This window comes from Mugil cephalus, chromosome 13 (assembly GCF_022458985.1).
Source record: "Mugil cephalus isolate CIBA_MC_2020 chromosome 13, CIBA_Mcephalus_1.1, whole genome shotgun sequence".
Taxonomy (NCBI): Eukaryota; Metazoa; Chordata; class Actinopteri; order Mugiliformes; family Mugilidae; genus Mugil; species Mugil cephalus.
The window spans coordinates 15,843,958-15,869,236 of NC_061782.1; the positions used below are offsets into that span (position 1 = coordinate 15,843,958).

General features: G+C 42.4%; 1 protein-coding gene across 5 annotated transcripts; it reads left to right on the forward strand.

Moving 5' to 3' along the window:
- Positions 1–3,117: 3,117 nt before the first annotated feature.
- On the forward strand, positions 3,118–25,233 carry col17a1b (collagen, type XVII, alpha 1b). 5 transcript variants are annotated; one of them, XM_047603723.1, is made up of 56 exons: positions 3,121–3,550; positions 4,521–4,636; positions 7,931–7,981; positions 8,122–8,229; positions 9,165–9,578; positions 9,709–9,765; positions 9,851–9,886; positions 10,030–10,080; positions 11,028–11,174; positions 11,558–12,067; positions 12,645–12,728; positions 12,812–12,874; positions 12,966–13,121; positions 13,548–13,640; positions 13,722–13,766; positions 14,008–14,151; positions 15,042–15,536; positions 15,634–15,684; positions 15,786–15,803; positions 15,899–15,925; positions 16,015–16,077; positions 16,153–16,257; positions 16,357–16,419; positions 16,869–16,904; positions 17,027–17,080; positions 17,171–17,206; positions 17,287–17,322; positions 17,407–17,469; positions 17,814–17,849; positions 17,949–18,020; positions 18,108–18,134; positions 18,347–18,382; positions 18,468–18,503; positions 18,582–18,662; positions 18,756–18,791; positions 18,876–18,968; positions 19,483–19,563; positions 19,709–19,759; positions 19,874–19,933; positions 20,022–20,081; positions 20,168–20,194; positions 20,317–20,367; positions 20,475–20,558; positions 20,652–20,690; positions 20,828–20,944; positions 21,024–21,131; positions 21,229–21,333; positions 21,462–21,593; positions 21,680–21,802; positions 21,919–22,098; positions 22,357–22,497; positions 22,579–22,809; positions 23,683–23,847; positions 23,949–24,029; positions 24,122–24,205; positions 24,304–25,233. In XM_047603723.1, the coding sequence occupies exons 2-56, from the start codon at positions 4,594–4,596 to the stop codon at positions 24,351–24,353; spliced, it is 5,436 nt and encodes a 1,811-aa protein (XP_047459679.1). In that variant the 5' UTR covers positions 3,121–3,550; positions 4,521–4,593; the 3' UTR covers positions 24,354–25,233. The 5 variants fall into 5 exon arrangements, with proteins under 5 accessions (XP_047459680.1, XP_047459679.1, XP_047459678.1 ...); XM_047603722.1 differs by having other exon boundaries at positions 4,581–4,636; XM_047603721.1 differs by having other exon boundaries at positions 3,122–3,550; positions 4,584–4,636.
- The last annotated feature ends 46 nt before the right edge of the window (positions 25,234–25,279 follow it).

Genomic DNA, 25,279 nt, shown 5'->3' on the forward strand with positions numbered 1-25,279 from the left:
CATGATAATGCTATCTATCTATCTATCTATCTATCTATCTATCTATCTATCTATCTATCTATCTATCTATCTATCTATCTATCTATCTATCTATCTATCTATTTGTCTATCTGTCTGTCTATCTGTCTGTCTGTCTTAGAGAACCATTTTTGGGCAGCAGTGGGAGTAAATGGAGAAGCTTTTGTACTCAATGGAAATACAAGATAAAAGTTTTGTTTCCCCCCTTTGGCTAGTTTACAGGTCCAGTGTTACCCTGGTTACACGTGTTACCAAGGTCGAGTCACACTGTGAGTCACCTCTTCTCATTAGTTGATTCACCTCTTTCGGGAGCTTTATTTAACTCCCTACAGACATTCACCATTTGTGGTCATTTCCAGACTTAAGTGTACTGATCATACTTTTTTTTTTTTTTAGTGCAGACATGAGGAGAAAGGGGAGAATTAAAACGTGATGCTGCCTGGACTTGAACGGCAGCACTTGGCAGTGTGATATTACACACCTCAGGGAACTGGGGATTTTTTAGATTTCAAATGGATGAATCGTGCAGGGCTGAGAAAAGGAGATAATTACTATGTGAGAGTCAGAAAGCTGTTTCTTTGAATTCCAAAAAAAAAAAAAAAAAGCGTTTGAATTGCTGACATAAAATCCTTGGCTTGCTCATCTGCAGTGAACAGAAATTATGAGCAGTGGTATGAGTTTATAGAATCCAGAGGCTATGTGAGGCAGACAGAAAGTGGGGGTGTTTATCACTCGTGCCGTGTTGGTGTGGGCTATCAACTCCTGTCAAGATGTACATATGTGTCAGTAGTAAGACACTATTATCCACTTTAAATCTAATATTTTACTCTTCTAGACATATGTTGTCAAGAAGATTCAGCTTTTTGCCTCCTGTTTTTAGTAGAAGTGATGTTTGATCTGCTCAGAAAATGTGCTTTACTTTGAATTCTCAGGTTAATTTTCATTTCTTTTGATACTCTTTGTTATGTTCCATCACAATTTAGATAATTTTTCTTTACTGGGGTGCTGGGCTCATCTGTAACTGCTTTGTCATCTTGTCGGTTTAAATAAGCAGCAGCAGAAATGCCCATTAACTCAACACGTGGCTTAAACCAACTGACATGCAGTGAATCTGAGGCATGGCATCATGTGTAAACTATATTTTTCCCAGCAGATATTTTAACTTGTAGAAGACAGGAAAAGATCTGATGTTATTATTATAATTGGTCTAAAGACGACAGCACCCTGAAACTTAAGCCACTAAATGGATTTCAGCCATTTAAATTTTCGGCACTGCTCTCCTCCATTGGGACTGCAAAACGTCTGTCGTAATAATCTTAAAAATAAAGTGCTTTTTAAAATGTCAGTTCGACCTTTAGCCTAAACATTATCGTGCCAGTTAAAGATGATTGTGGTGATTGCACATCTCTACTGAACATCCACCCAGAAAGAGAGATCACGGTCAAACCGGGTGAATCATGTCGACCACAAACCTAAAAACTTCCTAGAAGAAATTATAGTCTTTTCATTTTGGGAAAAACAAATTTATTACGTGTCTCCACAGACTGCTAATCCTCCTGAAATGCTTTCTGACAGTGTTCTTGAACGTTTTCATTTATTGTTCAGTTAATCTACTGATTATGTCAACTTCCTAAATACCAAAAAGACAAAAGAAAGCAGCCGCAGGTGTCTTCATAGTTTCAGGGGTTTTTTTTTTTTTTTTTTCAATGAATCAGTGCTCCAGTGTTCACTGGTTATTTTTCTCTCAGCAGTTTAAGCTCACCAGGTATAAAATCAGTTGAAAATTGGTTTAAAAATAAACTGTTACGTGCGCTCACTAATGTCTCCCTGCACTTTCTCTGAGCCAAGTATCTGCAAGAAGAGCGCTCCTGGAATTTATTTATTGTACCGGAGAAGTTTAACTTGGACCGAAGCATGATGTCTATAAAAAGGCATCATAACGTACAACAAATCCCGTCGAATTCTTGACAGTCTGTTGGGTTTCTTGGAAAATGATCTGTTATAGGTTACAATAAACAAACTGGAGAGAAACGACGCCTGGAGGAGATTTAACCTTACGGCTATGTTTCAAATACGGCCATTATCCACTCCATCAGCTGTCGCAGTGTAACAATTAGCAGTTGTTTGGTTCAGTGAATCATTTATGTCACATTATCCTGGTAAACCCTGTTTGATGAGCAACCGTTGCGCAACGTAATGCCATTATCTGCCACTCGATGTGAACTTTAGAAAGCTGCAGCTCTCTTGCTTTAGAGAAATAACGAGGCCTTATCTGGGGAAGCTGTTATCCTCAACACAAACAGGAGGGTGTCTCATCCAGAAGCCAGTCAGCTCCCTTTTTTCTTTTTTTTTCCTTTTTCACCACCCTGTTGCTTTCCGTTAAGTTTTGGCATCATTCAGCCTCGCACATACATGTGAGCAGGGCAGCTCCTCCTCCGTTAAACTCTCCTTGGGGGCATTTGTTTTCCATCATTTGAGCAGATTAGAGTCACACTGGCTGTGAGTCATGCAGGCGAGGGTGGGTGGATGTCTATGCAGGGTGTGGTAGGTGAGGGAACCTACTGGCGCTTTGTGGCTGCTGCTGCTGGATTAAAGCATCTAATTTAGCTCAAAACTGCATAAATGCAAATGAATGGATAGGGGAGTTTTATTATTATCATGCAGTCAAAACCGACGCTTGTGTCCTCTCATTTAGGGGTTGAGCTCGTGGTGGGAGTCTTCTCAAGCAGTGTCACATGAAAACTATCAAAAGCTGTAGAGAGCAGTAGGTGGAACAGCTGCACAAACATTAGCCATTCTGGTGCAAAGATGAGTCAGTTAAAGGTACTTTGACAAAGACATAGAGACATTAAACTGGGTATTTTTTTTTTCTTTTTTAAATGGTTATGTAATAACAAAGTGGCTGTAACCAGAGCATTCAAGGTTCAGTTTCTCATTCCAATATGTGCACCAGATGTGTTCCAGCTGATGGGTTTGCTGTAGACCAGCAAAGACCCTGAATTGTTTGCAGTGGTGCCCAAAACGAAAGAAACGCAGCAAAAAAAAAAAAAATCCCACCTCCCAAATCAATCCTTTACCACCTCCTCCACAAAACTTTCACAAAAAGTGGAAAGCAAAGCAGTTAAGCAGCAGCAGCAGCAACAGGAGGAGTTCATCTCTCTCTCCCCTTTTCTCCCTCTCTCTCTCTTTTTTCTTTTTTCTCAGTCGACGACTATCTTTGTCTGCAGGGCTGAGACTGAAAACTTAATTGGATCCCTGCAGGCGCTCCTTTTCCCTTTTAAAACTCGGATTTTCTCGCCGTCTCCTTCTACACCTGCCTTGCCAAGCTGCAGCGCTCCTGATTGGGCGCGGCTGGGCTCCGTGCCCAAATCTCTGTTTTGACTTGCCTGGGAAACTTGAGCAAAAAGGCACAAAAGGACGGAGGACCGTATAGTAACATCCCTGCGCGTCCGTCAGCTTCGCGCAGATTGTTCCTGCAGTCGGTGCGTCCAGAGAGGAGTTTGACTGATAACTTGTTCGAGGTTGGCTGAAGGTACGGACTTTAACAACACAGAATAGGCACCGGAATAACCTGGAGACTACTTTAAAAAGTTGTTGTTGTTGGATGTTAGGGATGTTTTCTTCCCACCTGGCCGCTGCATCTCTGCACTAACAACTGCATCCTGGGAGTTTGGTGATGGGCTGTCAAGTTATTTATTTTATTTTTATTTAACAGGCCTGACTTGCTTTAAGTCCTCTGCAAACCTTTTATGAGTTTCTTCTCGCCTTGTTTGTAAAATCCGGTGGGGGATTTTTGGGATCGTTTTCCACTTAGGATAGTTTTACATCTGCTTTTTGCTTGTGCTATTTACATCCGTCTAAATATACTGGCCACAGGATCTGGCCTGGCTGTTGCAAGAAGCTTTATTTGACATCAACCTTTTATGTTTGCCGTTGAGATCAGGTTCAGGCATTAACAGTTAACTTCATGGGCATTAAATTAGATTAGACTGAGAAATATTTACCTTTGTCACAGATTATTAAAAGTGTTAAGTCAAAGTGTGCCGCAGATGAAGCACATGCGGTTAAATGTCCTTGGCTGGAAGGGTGCGGTGAGAGGAAGGTCTTTCAGAGCTGTGCAGTGATCCGCTGCTCCTTTTGTCCTTTTGTCAGGCTGCTCTTGAAAGACACAAAAGTAAACACAAAGTCTGCTGAAATCTATAGGTGATGTGTTTCAGCATTTTTTTTTTTTTTTTTTTTCTTTTTTGTGGCATCTGTATTCCCTCAAACCCGCCCCTGTGGTCACTCCTTCACTGGGGTCACATTGCTCAAGAGACAAACTGGAGATTTGAAAGTATTTGATTGTGGTTTTTTCAAAAGTAATCAGATCATGAGACTGACAAGATGACGTTTGCGAAACAGTAAACAAGCAGCCCGACCTTTAACCCCAGTCTTTCTTGGCATAACTGTTTGTCCTTGCCTCCTTCAAATGTTTATTAAAATGCCATTTAACCACAATTAAGGGCCAAACAGCTGACAGTGAAATCCACGTGACTGTGGCCAATATTTTATCATCGTCTCAGCAGATAAGATGGGATGGACGAGTTAACAAGGCAGATGGACATCTCGGGAGAAAAGGGTGAGATTTCTGGACTTGCTCATTGAGTTTTGACTTTGCGGACAGACAAACAAACACAGTTATATGCTAATGTATAAAGACAGTTTGGGTTTTATTTATGTGCCACTGGTTGATGTGCTTGAATTTACGTTGCACAAAGCCTCAAACTAAATGGTTTTCAAAAACCAGTGTCCCACGTTCCACAGAGCCTTACATAATCCTTTACCTTGGTGATGGTTTTGTCTCTCTTTTTTTCGGGGGGGCTTACGGTCACTAACATCGCGGCATGCCTTCACTCGTCTCAGTTTTCATTTCTCAGGGTGTAAATCATCCCCTGGGTTTCCCTCCACGGCTAAATTTTACAGCGTGGCTCATCTTGCCCTTTCGACACAAGAGAAAAATAGCAGCGTCAAGCCCGGCCCCGATTATACGTTTGACGTTAAGTGAGACAAACGCACGGTCCACTGTCCCCTCGTCTCAAATGTCGCTTCTAAAACAAAGCGTTTAAACTTTACCCGTGCTGCTCTTTTCAAACTACGAGTTACAATATTCTTTACAGAACAGAAAGAAGGGTTTGAGAAGATCATAAGGAAAAAAACAAACAAAGTTGTAAGTGCTTTTTTATGCACCGAATAGCCTTGACCCTGAAAGACACAGAAATCCCTAAAAGGAAGAGGGACAGTAGAGATGAGAAGAGAGGGGAGGCGGAGGAGGTCAGGAGCAAAAAGGCAGTGTGAAATTGAAATGGAATTCACATTATCTCCAACTGAAGCCAGTAAAAGTGGCCAGGCTGCAGCAGGGGAACAACAGCCTCCTGGTGGAAGAAGAAAGTTATTGGTATCAATTATCCACACCTATAATTTAGACAAACTTCTGCCTGTTTTTTTTTTTTTTTTTCTTTTTACTTGCTGTGCCTGTTTATTTTGAGGAGCTTTGATTTGACAGATCCAAGTGAGAATTTGTAAAAATCCAAATTGAGACTGAAGGTTTGTTAATGAACTTACGGTTTGTAACACCACACGGTGCCATAACGACTGAATCATCTCAGGAACGACTGGCTACACGTGGAGGCCTCAGGATGAACCAGAAATGAAAACCAAAACTGTGATGCCCCCTCAAAAAAGACCGACATATACCCACATAATACTCCTACGTGACGCTTTAGTTGTTAATTTTCACGATTGGATCTTGATTCGTCTCAACAAGTCCGCTTTGTTTAGTGTTCAGAAATGTTGGCAGCAGTTAGTCACGTTTGATTTAAGTTTGATCCTTTGCTACTGATGGTTTTATTATACGAGTAGTAAATCATTTAACCCTCGTCACTGATAAGAACAACATTAAGGTGAAAAGTGTCTCAGGGTTTTGTCGTCGTTAGTTAAAACATTTGTGAAGTGCTCAGTAAACAGATATAAATGTCTTATTTTAAGTGTGCAGGTTTGAATGTTTGTAATTAACAAATACAGAATGATTCATTAAGGCTGTAAATCACAAGATTTTACACAAAAGGTCAGAGGAGGATAAACCAATTTCCTGAGCTGACCCTAGTAATGTTATTAAAAGACTCGTTTATGCTGCGTATACACTGTTGTGAAAAAGTCTTGGACCCCTCCCTGATTTCTTCCTGGTTTGTCACACTTAAATGTTTCACATCATCAAACTAATTTAAATATCAGTCAAATATAACACAAGTAAACACAAAATGCACTTTTTAAATTAAGGTTTTCATTATTAAGGGAACATAAAATCCAAACCTACATGGCCCTGTGTGAAAAAGTGATTGTCCTCTAAACCTCATAACTGGTCGGACGAGCCTCAGCAGCAACAGCTGTAATTAAGTGTTAACTGATAACTTGCAATGAGTCTTTTCCAGCATTGTGGAGGAATTTTGTTCCACTCATCTTTACAGATCGTTGTAATTCAGCCACATTGGAGGGTTTTTGAGCATGAACCACCTTGTTAAGGCGTCAGTAGGACTCAGTTCAGAACTTTGACTAGGCCACTACAAAGTCTTCATTTTGTTTCTCTTCATCACTTGCTGGTGTGTTTGGGATCATTATCCTGCTGCAGAACCCAAGTTCTCTTCAGCTTGAGGTTATGAACAGATAGTCAGACTTTCTCCTTCAGGATTTTTTGGTAGACAGCAGAATTCATGGTTTCTCAGCAAGTCTTCCAGGTCCTGATGCAACAGAACAGCCCCAGACCGTCACACCACCACCATCAGATTATATTGTCGCCATAATGTTCTATTTCTGAAATGATGTGTCACTTTTACACCAGATGTAATGGGACACACACCCTCCAACGAGTTCAACTTCAGTCTGTTAGTCCACAGAGTGTTTTCCCCAAGTCATCAAGGGATGATCATTGGGATCATCAAGATGTTTTCTGGCCAAACTGAGACGAGCATTTATGTTCCTTTTGCTCAGCAATGGTTTTGGTCTTGAACTCTGACCTACAATACAGACCATTTTAGCCCAGTCTCTTTCTTATGGTGGAGTCATGAACACTGACCTCAACAGAGCCAACTGAGGCCTGCAGTTCTTTGGATGTTGTTGTGGGGCCTTTTGTGACCCCTTGGGGTGATTTTGGTCAACCGACCACTCCAGGGAAGGTTCAGCACTGTTCCATGTTTTCACCATTTGTGGATAACTGTGGTTCACTGGAGTCCCAAAGCTTTAGAAATGGCTTTCAAACTGATAGATCTCACTTACATTCTTTCTCATTTGCTCCTGAATTTCTTTAAATCTCTGCATGATGTCCAGCTTTTGAGGGTCTTTTGGTCTACTTCTCTTTGTCAGGCAGCTCCCATTTAAGTGATGTCTTGATTGAGAACAGGTGTGGCAGTAATCACCCCTGGGCGTGACTAGAGAAACTGAACTCAGATGTGGTAAACCACAGTTAAGTTTGTTTTAAAAGGGCCTCCTAGGTTTGGATTTTTTCCCCCCTCATAATATAATCCTTTGTTTGAAAACTACATCGTGTGTTTACTTGTGCTCCCTTTGACTAATATCTAAAATTGTCTAATGAACTGAATCATTTTAAGTGTGTGACACACATGCAAAAAATATTAGAAATCAGGAAGGGAGCCAACACTTTTTTGCACCGCTGTAAATCCTTTTCTTAGTACGTGTTAGTGAAATCGAAGCCGCGGTAACGAGGTGGAGCCACCTCTGTGACATTAATTCAAACTTCCGTTTTAAAGCTCAGCTGTCAGCTGCTATCAACATATAGGAGTCACCGTAGCAGCTCCCATGATGATAGACATATGGACATAAACACAGTGTGCACAGTGATGATCATCTTTCTTTCCATCAGTTGTGACAGAAACCATAACCTCCACAACCAGGCTGACTTCCCTCCCACCCAGTGAGTCTCTCTTCATCCTTCCATGCCAGTAATTGTGAACCGAAAGCATAATTCAGTAATCACAGCCGACCGGCTCTGAGGGAAGTACCCCATGAGTAACGGCGTCCTCCTTGTTTTGCTCTGTGTCTTCTCGTTGCTAGAGGGAACCAGCGGATCAAATCACAGGAATATGTCCAGCGGTGTCGGAGGGCTGGGCTTGGAGAAAAATGTCTTTACCCAGAGCAGCAACGGAACCTACTTCTCTTCAAGTGAGAGCAAATTTCCACTCGTGGCCCAAAACTGGGGAAGCTGTGGCTTTGTCTTCGGGGCAGAGTTTTGAGAAGTGTGGTATTTATAACCCCTGGTAGAAGGAAAGAGTTGAGGGTTTGAGAGGGTTTTGTTTGAAGAAATTTGTTTTATTTCCTTTTCTTATGTGAAATTAGAAATACCCCTTCACAAGAAAAAGTCCTGCATTACACATGAACCTAAAGTGTTATCATCATGTAGCCTGAGAGCGACTGAGTACACACTTCAGGTACTTTATGACGGTGAAATAATCTCACTCTATACTTCTGCTCCGCAGCACCTTATCAGGGAACATTGTCCTCTTTCTTTTATTGCTCTTTAATTACTTGGCGGGTATAACTTTGTACTTTCTACAAATAAAAACTAATGTGCAGGAGATTTATATTTTAACATAATACAACATAAGATACCTTCAATGATCACCACACAAGGAATTCATGATGACAGAGCAGCAGTGCAACAAGAGACAGCAGGAAAGAAATATCTCTGCTTTCTTATTGAAAGTTAGTTGAGTAATCCATTTGTCCACTGACAGCAAATTAAATGGGAAACTATTTTGGTTATATTTCTGATGACATGAGCTAAACATGCAACCACTGTTATTGTCAGAAACAGCCCGTAGCTTCCTTTTATTTCATATGATATGCATCTGTAAAGAAACTGTGTTGTTTTAATAATAATAATAATAATTAATTATATTAAAAAAACATAAAAAGTAAAAGTCAGTGTTGGATAACTTCTAATTGTTTCCTTTAGACTGCTCCCGTTGCTTTATGCACTGGAGGTCAGCTCAATATGTACAATGGAAAACTTCAGTCTAAATTGATTTTTTTTTTTGCATTTTCTTTGCAAATCAGTGCAGGAAATCAAAAATAACTTGTCCGCTTCGCCCCTCCAGCCTCCGTAGGCGTGAACACCGGTAGCTACAGCTCCTCCTCGGGTATCTACATCGGAGGAGACTCCTCAGGTGGAGGCGAAGGAGGGAGCTACATCGATGGAGAAGAGTACGGGAGTGGAGGAGGAGGAGCGGGGAGCTGCGAGAGCACCAGCTACCTTTTGGGCTCAGGAGGAGGAGGAGGAGGAGGTGGAGGAGGTGGTGGGAGCAGCAGTTATCTTGTGAGCTCTGTAGGAGGAGGAGGAGGAGGAGGCGGGGGGAGCAGCAGCAGCAGTTATCACGTGAGCTCTGTGTCAAAGGTCAGGTCCAGCTCGTCCGGGGGTACCAGGAGAACCCAGACTGCTGGCTCATCAGGAGGACTGTCGCCAGGTTTCCGAGAGAGGAAGATCATATCCAGCCGCTCAGGAGGTTATGACGGTGAGGTCCTATTAATAAAACAGGGGCTGCACACTTGGTATCAGAGCTGCCTGAACCAGGAGCTTGAAGGAAGCTGCTGGGCTCAGCTCAGAGGTGGGGTTTACACGTCTATTGTGTTTCTTCTTCTTAGGAAGTTCCAGCGCTAACTCCTCTCCAGAACTAACACGCAAAGACTATGGAAACTATTGTAAGAGGGAATGATTGCACTTACTTATTCCACAATAAAGACACGTCTGTGTGTATTTGTGTTTATGTGTCTGTTTTTCTTTCAGGCTCCAGTGCCACACGAGGGAGGAGCGAAAGCAGAGGTATTCAATAGCCCACCCCCCACTCCTTCCCCACCCTTCATTATTTCTAAGCCATCTGAATTCCAAATTGTCCCCAGTCACTTTTTATTAAATCAGGATTCCTTTGTCCATTGTGTGTTATGATTTTTTTTTTTTTTTTCCAGAGAGCGAGATCCGAGCCAGGCTCCAAAGTGCCTCCCCCTCTGCCTCCAGATGTAAGACCACTCGACCCATTGGCCGTCGTTATGCAATCGCCCATAAAGCGACAAAGCATCTTTCATCTCTGTGTGCATTGAATTACGCTGCTGTCAAATCCTTTGGCTCGTTATTCAGTATATCGTGAATTCACTTCCCACATGCAAGTTTCCGCGAAAAGCCCAATTAGTAACACATGTGCCGTTTAGTCCCTCCAACATGCTGCAACAGCAACGCGAGGAGGGCCCGTGTTTGAGCTGGGAGGAATGTACATTTGTTTGCATTGCGTTCATGTGTGGAACAAGCCATGGAGCAGATCTGTGGTGGCAGAAACGGCACACATGAGTCACCGTGCGCACCGCCTCCTGTTTTGAACCAAAACTGTTGAGGTTTTTATTTTTACCCGTTGCTCCCCCTGCTGATCGGAGTCTGTAACTGCTGTTTTTTAATCCACATTTCGTAACGTTAAGTGATTCTGTGCCAACTTCAGCCTCCTCAGGCGGGTCTGAGGCACTTACTTAAAAATAGCGTAAAAGGTGCTTTTGCATGAATGCTTTCCAAGTTTTGGAGAAGCACTGCACTTTTTCTCAGTTACCTCAGTGTGTTGGATATTAGACTTAAATAGAATTTATCGATCCACGCGGGACATTACTTGGTCACAGTCTCAGTTGTACATAAAAAAAACCTCTTTAATACCACTAGTAAAATGAAAAATAGGTGAATATAATAAATACATAAGTATAAAATAAAATAAAACTGACATCATTTGAGTCTTTAATAACAACCCATTCATTAATTAATTGCAGGCCTTGCAGCACTGACTTTACGTGCGTGCAAAACACACAAACAAGCGAGGCGTTATAAGGTGTCTTTAAGCTTTGAACCCGCTTCAATCACATCTCAATTTCTCTGCGACATATTTCACCACTGCATGTGTTTGCTGAGCGCTGCGTGTGTGGTTGTGCAGGGGCAGAGCTGGAGGACGTGAAGAAGCTGCTGAAGGGACGCTCCAGCAGCGTCAGCCCGACCCGCTCCTCCAGCGCCTCCATCACCCTGCCCGTTCCCAAAAAGTCAGGCGTGGAGGCCAAAACCGTCTCAGTGGCCACTCAGTCAGGTATATACTGTTACCAGGGTCACACACATGCACATAGTTAAGCACATACTTAACATGCACAGACTTTTTGTCTCCTTTACACATGCTTGTAGACGTGCTCGGATGACTTTCACGCCCCCTCTCCCCATTCTCGGTAGCTGAGATCGGGTGTCTTGGATCACTTTTGTGTTTTTTAACATCTCAATACAATAATAATAACGTAGAGTAATATTTCCTTGAAGGTGGCGATGTTGTATACTGTATTGTGTAGCAAGACATATTTAGATTTAGAACTTTTTGAATGATCTTCTTCACTGTTTTTTTTTTGTGGATGAAAAGAGTTTTACAATATCAGAGACACAAACACTTTCTTAATATCTGTCTTCGTTGTGTGTCTCCTGCAGTTGCAACTTCATTTGGCCCTGGTGTGAGATCAAACGGGTTCAACACCATCGACCTGTCGGGCCTGTATGAAACCACCCTGACTTCTGCGCACATTGATACCGGCTCCAAAACGAGCCAGTATGATATCAGCCTGCAATCAGGCCAGTATAATACTGGCACGAGGTCGGGACAATATGATATGAGTCTCAAATCAGGGCAGTATGATACTGGCATCAAATCAAGCCAGTACGATATGAGTCTGAAGTCAGGTCACTATGATACTGGTGTGAAGTCAGTCCAGTATGACACCGGCCTGAGATCAGGTCAGTATGACACGCTGGACTCCACACTCCCCACCTTCTCATGGTCCACCTCCACGCTGCCGTCTGCCTCCGCCACGGTCATCGCTGGCAACACCAGCAGCTACGCCTACCAGTCCGGACAGTCCGGACAGGTCGGCCAGATCAGCACCAACAACATGTCGGGGGGCGCCTCGCCGCTCGGCACCACCCTGCCGTCATCCCTGTCAGGTGAGACCAAACCCCCCTAAATGTTAAAAGTAAATAAACAAACAAGAAGATAAGATTTTGTGGTATTAGAAACATATTACGACTACCAGTAAAAGTCTTAAACACTAAAACTCTAAAACAAATCTCACCTTCTTTTCATGATTCAACTGTACCATCACTAACATCTGTAACTTCATAAACCATTTTGACTGATATTCATTGTCAAAATACAGCAACCTAAATACAATACACACTTTAAATCAAGTAAATTATTTAGCACTTTTTTTTTATCGTGTATTAAAATAAACCCTAAAAGGTTCAGTTACTGAAATGTACAGATTTAATACAGGTTCAGTGCTGGTTTACATAATCGTAAATTCATTAACTTATATTTATATTTAATAATTGTTGCTCTATTTATATATTTAATTAAACCTGTGATATTATTCACATTGTATAATCAGCTCTGTTTGATTATTTATGTCACTTTTGTCTCATATGCCTTCCACTTTCTTTTACTAGTTGTTTCTCTATGTTCAAAGATTTGTGTTTTATTGTTTTACGTTATTTTATCAAATCTCTGTTTCTGTGCCTATAGTTTACGGCTTTCAGAATAACCTGGCCCCCACCTCTGGCAGCGTGCTCACCACCAGCGGAGCCAATGTGAACGCCAACGTTGGAGGTGCCACATACATTTGAACTCTACTGTGATAAATCAAATCAGCCCCTTTCTCTTTGAGTGTTTATCTGATTCTGTGTTTATAGGATACGGCGTTCAGAAGAACGTGTCAAACGGCGTCGGCGTCATCAGCACCGGAGTCTCAACAAGTGAGTCTCCAACAAAGAGTCACCTAAGTGTGTCAAATGCTAAACGATTCCTGACTGGTGTTTTTTTTTTTTTTTTTTTTCCTGTTGTTAGCCAGCAGATCCCAAACTGATGATTCCTATAAGAAAGACTACAAGTTCATGGCGTCCGATAAAGAGAACTTTTCAGGCAAGAGGGACGCAGAAATGCTCATCCTGACCAAAGACAGCGGCAAGCACTTCACCAGCGGCAGCGCTCACGTGGGAGGAGGTGAGTCACAGTTTCACTGCCCCCATCTGGAGAACCAGTGAATTTTGTCTTGCCTTCATTTTTTTGATTTAGAAACTTCCTCTGGAAATGATTTATAAGTATTCTTACATAAAAGCATATTATGCAGCCATGATGGTTACTTGCAAGCTGTTGATGAACATAAATTTGTAATCTTGCTTCACAAATTTCAGTTTTTACTGATTATCAAGTAAAATTATTTTCACGTTTTTCTTTTTCTCGCTCTCTTTAATCTTTGAAGACATTTTTAAAATGATTTTTGTTTTATTCACGTTTATTTAATCACTTAACCAACACCTACGGTATTTTCCGTCTATGTTTTATGTGCATGTGTAGTTTATTCGTGTGAATTTTCTTCAACTCAATTGAAAAAACTCGTGTCATGAAAGTGCTGTTCTGTTTTTTCAGGGTCGCTGTCGGGAGATTCAATAAAGAAGGAGAAGTTTATTTCCAGCTTCAGCGACACAGTTCCACTGAAGACAGAGAGCGGCAACTCTTACTGTGAGTGGACGTTAAAAATACCTTTAAATATACTTTGAGTGTGAAAGTAAGAACAGTGATTTTTATTTACTTCTTCGTCAGATGGATCCTCTGGAGTTGTGATGAAAGACAAGTCTACCTATGCAGGTACTTTTTAATGCAGGTCACCTGAAGTGATCGACTGAAAAAAAAAATAATCCCAAATCCCAAATAATCTCTGATTCTTTAAATGATATAATAATATAATATATGATGTAAATGTAAATGTTTCTATTTTGTGATGCTTCACAGGCATTTGCGCAGATTAATTGATAGTTTTATTAGTTAGCTGTTAGTGCAGTCATTAATATTTTAGTGTTTAGAAGTTAACTTTCCACTGCGTCTCCAGAGATCCACAGGGACAGTGGCATCTTCGGAGGCGGAGGATTCTGCTGCTGCTCCGACGCTTGTTGCTCCTGGTGGAAGTGGCTCCTCGGCCTCCTGCTCCTCTCCCTGCTCCTCCTGGGACTCCTGTTTGGCCTCATCGCTCTGGGTAAAGATCACTTATGCAACCCTCAGAGATTTCAGCTAACAGTGGAAAACATAAAAGTAGGAGCCATGGAGCATCTGGTAGCGACTGTTTTTGAACCAGTAAAAAATGTGCTTCAGCTTTTAAAGACTGCTGAGCGTTACTTCCCAGCACTGCCAGATAGTAAATGTGCTCTGCCCCTTGGTAATATGATCTCTGGGTACTGTCCCGCTCCCATAAAGTCTGGCATTCATTGTCTGTGGAGCCGCTTTGGAAATTGCTGCTTGATGACATCAGAGGCTCTGCTGCAGCAGAGTAGTTCATGCAGATTTAGTCTGATAAGAGCGAACCTGAAAGAGAATTGAAATCTCTGATATGAATCTCTTGAAAACTGGTTTGTGCAGATCTATTGTGCGCTCACTGACTGATACACACATACGGTTACCTGAAGGTACCTGTACCCAACCTACCTAAATATCTACTATGAGTTTTATTTTTTTCAGATTTCTCAGCGAATATAAACTTAATAAATATGGACATTGACCAGACTTGCAACATGTGTTTAAACATGTGTTGAGGTTTTCAGATTGTGAAGCAACAGGGAGAATGTGGGAGTGCCAATAATCATACTTCTTCTTCTTCTTCTTCTTCTTCTTCTTCTTCTTCTTCTTCTTCTTCTTCTTCTTCTTCTTCCTAAACAAGACACACCTGTTTTTAGATTCATTTGGACTCACATTTTCAGAGGCAGCATTACCAATATTTACATCATGAAGAACCTAAAAATTGAAGACAGAGAAAAAAATCTTTCAACCTCAGAACTTCCTAAGAATCATCTTGATTTTTTTTGTAAAAATAATTTTGTTTAATGTTTTATAGATGATTTTATGTTGCTTTTTTTTTTTTTCTTGTCTCAGCTGAGGACGTGAGAAAGCTGAAGAGTCGAGTGGCAAAGCTGGAGAGCCCGTACTCTGCCAGCGCTTTCAAGCACTCCGGTGACCGCAATGACATCAACTACATAAACGGCAAAGGGGGAGCTGGCGATGGCAGCACGGTGCTCGCTGGAGGTGGAGGAACAGGCTCGGTTGGGGTTGTTGGCGTTGGTGGCGGCGGTGGCTCCACGGGTGGCGGCAATGAAGTAGCCAGTGCTGCTGGTACCAGTGGTGGAGGAGGTGGTTCCACCTCTACTGGTACCGGACAAGGTGGAGGAGTCGGTACCGGACTAGGTGGAGGAGTCGGTACCGGACTAGGTGGAGGTGGTGGTGATACCGGACACGGTGGAGGACTCGGAATGGGACAGAGTGGAAGTGTTGTTACTAGCGCCAGTGGGACGGGATACATAGATGCCACAACTCTTCACATGACCGTCCAGAACATGTTAAGAACTGAAATGCAGTCACAGTCATTTAGAGGTATTACACACTTGTACACGCACCCACACACATATGTACAGAATATGCACACATGCACACACACCACATTCATGAAAACTGTTGTTTTCTGTCTCAGCTTTCCTAGCCTCCTCGGTGCAGGGCGAGAGAGGATTACCTGGACCTAAAGGTGAAAATCAAATGCTTTTGATTTCATAAGAAAACATTCAGTTTTTGAGTTGATCTGAATTAACTGTGTTTAATCTGTGCCATTTTTTTCATTCTTTTCAGGGGACACTGGATCTAAAGGTCAGAAAAATAAAATCCCGTAAAGCTATAATTAGTGACATAATGTAATTTATTTATATTGTCATTATAATCAAATGTACTTACTTGTTTCACAGGAGATTCTGGCTTCCCTGGTATTCCAGGTGAGAAACAATGAGGAACACCATCATCGTTATTTTGCACTTTTTCTTCATCCTGAGTTTATTTTACTGACTGTGACCTTTCACCTCAGGTCCTCCAGGTGCCATGGGTCATGCGGGCCCAGAGGGTCAAAAAGGACAGAAGGGAAGCCAAGGTACGGAACGTACAGCTACACAGCGTAATTGTTGAGTTGATTCAGAGTGAGTGAGCATGGGCCGTGTTCAAACAGGTGACCACGGAGCAGAGGGGCCACCGGGTATCAGAGGTCGTGAGGGCCTCCCCGGCCCCAGAGGGGATCCAGGACCTTCAGGTTTTGGACAGAAAGGTGACAAAGGTACGGTTCAGATTCACAGCAGGGAATAAAAATATTTTAACGACACTTTGATTATGTCAGTAACAATGTGTCACTGCGACATCTCCATGTGTTGTTCAGGTGCTCATGGAGATCCTGGGGTTCCTGGATCCGTGGGACCCGTCGGTGCTCCCGGACAGAAAGGTGACATCAGTGAACATACATGATTGTTACACATTTAAATATACAGGAAACAAAAATGAGTTTATTGCATCACAGTGTATGAACCTTAGAGAGCACCAGGGGGCAGCACTGAGTCAGATTAGGAACTCATCCTTGTTCACCTGCAGGGAAAGATATAATATAAAATAAATCAGATTTCATATTGAGTCCTGGTGCTTCTCAGAGTACATAATGTCACATGCACTGGGAACAACAGTAATAATAACAACAATTTTCTTTAGTAATTGCAATTCTATTTTATTTAATGAAAACATGAAATTCACATGATATTGTTTAGTCATGACTTTAAGGATAATAAAAAAAAAAATTAATTGCTCTTTTTTACACTATTCTGTGTCAGTTCAGTTTTATTTCTTTATACATTTTTGCATAATTGTATGGTGTCTAAATGCTTTTGTCTTTTGTTGCAGGTGCACAAGGGCTCCCCGGACTTTCTGGGCCTCCAGGTGAGCTCCTCACAGTCACGAAGAACATTACGTTTATATTCTTTTAGAATATTATCTCAAATCTGCCATCTGAACATACTGTTAGTGGCGTCGTTGACTTGACTTTAACTTTTCGGCTGCAGGTCAGCCAGGCTCTCAGGGTTTCCGTGGCGAGGCAGGACCACCTGGGCCTAAAGGTGTGTCACACAAACAAACAATGTCCATTTATTCAACACAGACTTTTTAACTTTTTCACCTCACTCACCGGCACTCTTCACACTCGGCAGGTGACAGAGGAGACACTGGATTTCAAGGACTCAAAGGTTTGTTGTAACTCCACCATAGTTTTACCAGACTGGTTCAATCAGTTTTCTTATCTTTAACAGTTTTTTTTTTTTGTTAGGTGAATCTGGTGATAAAGGTCTCAGAGGTCTTCAAGGTAAGCACTGCTTTGTGTTTTTTTCAAACTCTCATGTTGTAACTGTGCGTGTGAATTTCCTAATCCTCTTGTCTCATTTGACAGGTGAACCCGGATTACCAGGTCTGCCTGGGCTCAACGGAGAGAAAGGCTCCAAAGGATCAATGGGTGAGACAAAGCACCGTCAGTCTCACGTAATAAATGACAGAATTATTATTCATTGATTCTTAGACACACCGGTGGTGGTCTTGTACTGAACTAATATGTTGAATTATGACATCAGTATGACCAGAATGGGCCGAATTAAGGTGATGAGCATGATAATAACAAAAACTGTACAAATCTAAGAACATGGAAAAATGAATTCAAATATTTTTTTCTGCCTTTGGAGTTTAGAGCTCATATAACAAACATATTAAATAACCACCAGCCTCAATCAGAGGAGTCTGTTCATTAAGCCTGGCTGTTATATGATTTTTATACGTTCGTCTGTTTTTTTTTTTTTTCATCAGGACTTTCTGGACCAGATGGCGCAAAAGGATCAAGGGGTAAATGAGTCGTTCTGTAATTAAATGTTTACATATTGACTTATTTAAATATGATTTCCATGAATCATCATACATTTTATTTCTTTATTTCTCCCTCAGGTGAACAAGGACCTGCCGGACCACCTGGACTCAGAGGTCCTGCCGGGCCTCCTGGGGATGCTGGACTTCCAGGTAATGTTGCTTTTATGAACAATATATTTTTAATATTCATTGATGTTACCGGACAATGTCACATTTATTACGTCTCCCTCTCTATAGGAACACCAGGGCTTCAAGGACCACCAGGTATGGATCTTACAGAAGCCCTAAGTGGCCATGCGTTCACATTTTATTTTTTTCCATTTTCCCGTGAAAACAAGTTAATTTCCTCTGTTTTCTCAAGATCTTGAGTTATTTACCTCGTTATCTCAGGAAAACAAGCTCAGTTTTCTCAGTTTTGTAGTTTTATTAATACGTCTCTCCACACTGACAATATGAGTTTCATCTTGTTTTGTTAGGGATACCAGGGAATCCAGGACGACCTGGAGCCAAAGGTACAGCTGCAGACCACATGTGGTTCTTTCTAAAATACAATGCTGAATATAAATCCCTGTATTTGATGTAAAATGTGTGTTTCAGGTGATGTCGGTGAGGCAGGACGAATTATCAATGCAGGTAACTGAATGTGAGAAAATGGACATTTTAACCCATTGTTGGTGAGACAACGGTTTGATGATCGGTTTTGTTTTCTAGCTGGTTCCACTTCTATTGGAATCCCAGGACCACCTGGGCCTGCTGGTCCTCCCGGCCCTGCAGGACCTCCAGGATTATCAGGTCTGACTCTCAACTGTTTGGACACTCTGCATATCATATATCTCATCTCTGGATTATTACAGCATGTATTTATGTATTCATTTACCTCCTCAGGTCCCATTGGTCCTGCTGGTCTGCCTGGCCAATCTGGTAGGTAATCATACATTTTTCACTTACTAACCGGTGCCTTTTAGATTTAGACTGTCTGATGATGTGATGTGATTGTTTCCACAGGTCCTAAAGGTGACAGAGGATTGAAGGGTGACCAGGGAGAACCAGGAATCACAGTGAGAACCACTGAGAGTGTATCGTCCACAAGAACAGGCAGTAAGTACTTGTTGTTAAGTGTGTGGTCTCACATTGTCTGACTTAAAGCCAGATAATGTTATTATAGAAAAATAAAAAGTGTAAAAAAACAAGATTAATGTTGAAAATATATGATGAATTCAACATTAAAATAAAATCCATTTTTCTACACTGAGGTGTGATGGCTATGACTGTTCCAGTCAGCTTGCAAATTCTGTTACTTGTCACTTGTTTCCAGAGTCTCTCACCAGCAAAACGTACATGTTTAATTTTATATACAAGGAAATCTGTGGCTGTTTTCTCTAGTTTTCCTCTCATTCGTCATAATCATATGTTTAGTGTACAAATCACCCGTAACTACAAACTGTTCTTTTTCATGGAGCCTATGTGCAGCCATGTTTCCATAGCAACCCACATATATTTTCCTACAGGCTTGTTATGGGAGGGATATTGTTGGTTACAGCCTACAACTTTGCCACTAGATGGCACTAAATACAACACACTGGTCCTTTAAATGTCCATATTCTTGCTTTAGGTCAGTTTGGTGCGCACGGAGCCTCAGTTATTTCTGGTCCACCTGGTCCACCGGGTCCACCTGGAGTTCCTGGACGTCCAGGTGAATAAGTAACAGCTCGCTCTGTTGCAGTATTGTCAATCAAAAATCTTTAATGATTTTATAGGATTTGTTTGATGCTATCTAAGAATGACCATCTGATCATCCACTCACTGACTGTTTTTTTTAAAAAAAATTTATTTATTAGGAGATTCAAGACAAGGACCTCCAGGACCACCTGGGCCTCCAGGCCAGCCAGGTAATATCTGTTTCAAATATTGCTTATGACGTGAAAGGAACACACAGTGCTATTATTGAAAGGTGAAGCTCATCCATTCTTTATAGACTTTTAATGTCTATATTTTCTGTTAAGGTTATGGAAGACAAGGACCTAAAGGAGATAAAGGAGACTCTGGCTTTGGATCCAGCTCTGGTATAATCGAAATCCTTAGTCTTATGTTTTTGTTTGATGTGTGATTGACAGTAACATGTTGGTACCACTGATTTCACTGTTCTTATAGGAACATTTTACCCTGGACCTCCAGGACCGCCTGGACCTTCTGGGCCTAAAGGAGCAACAGGTGAGTAGATATTGGAAACTGATCTCCAGATGTCTCTTTTGGTTTTATTACATTACTTAATCATGACATCTCCATGATTATTTTAGGTTCTCCTGGTCCAAGAGGATACCAGGGTAATTATCTTCCTATGATATGAATATTTTCACTGAGCATTTCTGTTTGTGACCATATATACACACACAACCGATAGCTGTGAGTCAAACCTTCCTTCTTTAATAACTTATTTGTTCCTCAGGTGAACCAGGCCAGCCCGGTGCACCAGGAAGACCAGGGAGCTCTGAGAGAGGTCAGACCCAACCCTTGATTCAGTCCAAATATTAGTGAGCCAGTCTTCTGGTGCTCCCTAGGATGTGTGGACTAATGAACTATCTGAATATTTATTCCTTCTTACAGTGTCTTACAGTGGAGGAGTTGGGGTCGTTGGTCCACCAGGTCCACCAGGGCCTCCTGGATATCCAGGACCACCAGGAGTCAAAGGTAAACAGCACTCAAATCTATGAATGATGTTGTGTTTTATTTTCCGTACATTAGTGTAAACTGTTTCTGAACATCCTGTTTATCCTTTCTAAGGGGACACGGGAGCTCCTGGTGCCCCAGGCATTTCAAGAGGTAATGCAAAACTATAAAGATTGTCCAACCTTCTATTTACAGTTATACATTAAGTCATGTGTTTTCCTCTTGCGTCAGCATGAATGGATCACAGTAGCTTTCATGAGTCCACATGTCCCGGTTAAATTTTTCCTCAGGCTCAGTCTCAGTCACCTCAGGTCCTCCTGGTCCCCCTGGTCTTCCTGGCCCTCCTGGGCAGCCGGGCTCATTCAGTTCTTCTAGTGAGATGCGGCAGTACATCACTGAGTATATGAGTAAGAGCCTTTCTAAAGAGAGATCACCATCAGCTGGCTGCAGAGTGAAGTATTAACATGTTCTATTTGCTTCATGCAGACAGAGTCAGACAAGGGCCTCCAGGTCCACCTGGGCCACCAGGAATCCCAGGAACCTTCTCAGGCTCCATGGAGGACATCTCTGCTCGTATCATTGCCTACATGCAGCGTAAGGATTCATATTAATCGATGAGAGAGACTGGTGCAGACTAATGGAGCATCAGTAGTACAGTGGTGCAACCTGTAATTGTGCCGTGTAATTTCAGGCTCAGATTCAGGCATCAACTTTGGTGTTCGGGGTCCTCCAGGACCACCAGGTCCTCCTGGCTCTGGATCCCTGACTGTCAATGCTCTCATCACCATGCTTCAGAGTGAGTGCGGCACATACACAAGGCTCAGATTTGGTCATTATACACATTGCACTCTAAATATCGACACGAGTCCTCTGTGTCATCATCGTCTCATTTGAGTGTCTGTGTCTCCGCTGCGATCCGTCTAGGAGATGATGTGAGGAGATATATGTCAGGACCACCAGGTCCACAAGGGCCGCCGGGCCCACCCGGGACATCAGGACTTTCAGGCACTTACAGAATAGAAGAGATCGCCACTTATGTCTTCAATATCATGAATGGTAAGATTGCAACTGAAAACACTGAAGCTGGAAGGCGTTGGAAGGTGTTTCTGGATGTCATGTAATCAGTTTGTTATTATTTACAGAACGAGGGATTGCTAGAGGTCCCCCTGGGCAGCGTGGTCCTCCTGGGCTTCCTGGTCCTCCTGGCGCTGGATCTGCATCCGGCTTTTCTACGGCAACAATTGACTATTCTGCACTAATGAGAAGTGAGAACATTTTAGTTCTTTCAGATTAAAAATGAACTACGTTTTAGCTACAGAGAGGCAAACTGTATGTAAAACATCACACAATCTTCATCTTCCTCATATCTTCATCTATGCAGATTCAGAATTCCGCTCCTGGTTAAGTTCTGCAGTACAGCACGGTCCTCCTGGTCCTCCTGGTATCCCAGGGCAACCTGGCCCTCCTGGTCCACAGGGGCCCCCAGGAGCCTCCTCTGCCACGGTGTTTGGAGCAGGAGGTCGTGGCTACAGCTTGGAGGACATTCAGCGTTACCTTCAGGGTGAGAATAATGTAGTGTACAAAATATGATTGCTTACAAACATAATCCAAATGCAGCGTGAGTACAAAAGCATTTCCAGTTGGATTACTTCTCAAGTCTTCCACCTCTTGTTATGTGCAAAATGATTTTTGAACGAGACTCATGGCTTCATTTCTAGTTTCTGGTAGTCATGCTGGACTGACACACCCTGAATGTACATCTACATGTACATCTCTGTAATGACTCAAGGTTTTCTCATATTCGCTCTTTCTCTCTCAGGTTCTGGCTTCAGAGGACTCCCCGGTCCTCCTGGTCCACCGGGCCCACAGGGTCCACCTGGCAGTTACTCTGGATCAGTCTCCTACAGTGGAAACTTCCCTCGTGAGAGCATCCGTGCTGAAGTTCAGCAGTATATGTCCAGTGAGCTCCCACACAGACACATAAACACGTACATCAGCACAGACCGGTGCAGATATCACAGATGAACTTTGTGTTCCACAGGTGACAGTGTTCGTCGTGCCATTGTCGGACCTCCGGGGCCTCCAGGTCCGAGGGGTGAGAAGGGTGAACGTGGAGAGCCGGGTTACATCCAGGGCTACGTACAGAGCCAGAGCTTGTCTCAGGGAAGCTCCGGCCATGGGTCTGAGGGCAGAGGGCAGATTGACGTCAGCAAGATGACAGAGACACTTGACTACTCCAGCGTCGCCATGAAAGTTTCAGACTACATCAAGAGTGAGTAGATGAGATATGGATTCTGTTAGTAAGTGGGTGGGAGTTGTGGAAATGGACAGGCAGATGCTGGTAGTGGTGGAGCAAATAGGCTGATGAACAGTCCCCCTCGCAACGATAGATGGGTGCAAAGGAGGAATGAAAGAATTGTAATGAATTTGAAGAACAGGAACTTCGGGCCGACTGTGCTCAGAGTACGTGAGCAAACAGACGATTGGACGAGAGCGGTGATGTTGACATCGAGAATGAAGACATTTTGAGAGCGTGGGAGGAAGTGCAAGTGATGAAGCAGCAGAAATGGCTCAAGACGATCACAGTGGGAAAGAAACAGAATGTGTGAACACGTCTTTGTTACTAGTCAATAACGGGACGCTCCTTTTAACTCCAGAGAGTGATCATGTTTTGAGTTTTCTTCAGCATGAAGGATGACCGTCACCACAATGCGGTACGATGGAAGCGATCCAGTGACGGGTACACTGTGATGAGAATCTGCTAACATGTAATTTGGTACATATATAGCGGTGCCAACTTGCAGAGATATAAACAATAGCTGACTAAAACAGGGCTACGGTTATATTATGCATCCATCCACAAAATATTTTCAAATTAAGCTGCAAGGACAAACCCTAGAGCTTTATTCGTACAGACAATTGGAAGACTCTTGACATACACAGTTAGACATTACAGTCCACATCGCCTACTACAGTTGATGCAACAGAAATAGGAAACAACGATGGCTACTTCCATCTATGAATACCTGCAACTTTCTAAAAATGGCAGGTTACGTTTTCAGATACGGGCTGGTCCAGGGTAGAACAGGTTCTGACATCTAACACTGGTGAAATACATGTTTGTTTTCCAATAACCATCCCGCAGATCAAGGCCTGCTGCGGGACTACCTGGGTCAGAGTTCTTGGAGCGCCAGCGTACGAGCCGTTCAAGGCCCCCCTGGTCTGCCTGGGCCTCCCGGACCCCCCGGTATCAGTCGCGTCTTCGCGTCCTACGGCAACATCACAGCAGACCTCATGGACTTCTTCAGGAGTGAGTTGGGATTTTCCACACACGTTGCATCGGGAATGGGATACTACGTCGTAGCTGGATTCATATTTACTGAATCTGTGCTATTTTTCTTTTTTGTGTAGCGTACGGCACCATCCCTGGTCCTCCTGGAATCTCTGGACCAAAGGGAGAGAGAGGGTACCCAGGACCCAAAGGAGACAAGGGTACATTTAAACAAAGTGGATGAGACGCTGTATTACTTTCCAGAGTAATATTTTACTCGAGGAACAAGCTGAGAGTGTTTGTATCTTTGTAGGTGATCCTGGACGTCCAGGTTTGCCGGGAATACCAGGAACATACCAACTCCATATTCCACACAAAGTGCAGAAGAGGGAAGCGGGTAAGGCAAATTAAAAAAAACATATATATCTACAAAACTGACTGACGACCTTTTGTGCGTGTAACTCATCACCGTTCTTCTCCTCCACACCACTCCAGGCAGTAAACTGGCCGCCCGTCGTCATCGCCGTCAAGCGGGCAGCGGCTAATCATACTACTGGATCGTGTCAGATTTCACTTGTAGTTGTCTTTTTTTATTTTTACTTTTTAGGTCTTCAACTGTACCAATGCAAGTAGTCAAAAGTGCTCTTTATTGTTGCCATTTTCTGGGAAAGTCAGAAAATAAAAGCAGCCACAAAAACGCACCAGTCTGCTTCAAACTGCTTGAGTAGAGGAAGGGATTTACCGCTGGTCAGTGTTATTGTGACACCGACTTTTTTTTTTTCTTATTTTGGAATTTTTTTTTATTTTGGGTGTATATTGTTTACTTTGCTTATTTAGACGCTCGCATTCTTTGTTATTTTTTTCCAGGGGCAGCTTTGTTTAAGAGGATATATATATTTTAAGCAATAACAAGCAATCTCTGGTATTTTAAAGAGCACTTTGCATCCTTTTTATTTCCACTCGTGTCTGGTGTACTTTTTTTGTATTTGTTGAGGATTATACTGTATCGAGGACTATGCAAGTGTTATATGTGTCTATTATCCATTAAACCCACAGAAAGAACAAAACGATTTAGTCTTTAAATACATAAAACTATGCTTCATTTATCTGACAGTCTCAGCTAGAGGGAGGGATATTTTCAGATGAGGGTTACAGGCAGCGTTACTACAGAGGCGACTGATTGTTAATTGAGAGGTTTGTTGGTGAAAAGAGACGTTTGTTTGCATGGATGACAGAGTCGGATGATCGATAAGAAGTGACTGATCGGATTCTGTATTTTTGTGTAAAAGCGCACTGAATTTGATATATTTGCTTTGAATTGTTTTTAATTAAATTATAAAATGTTCCCAGGTTATGTTTGACATGACTGAACCTATTGACATCTGATCAATAACTGAGGAAATAAATCTATTTTTGGACTTGTGAGTCTTTGATATTTGTAAATTGACCTCGAAACAGTTCCACTCACCGG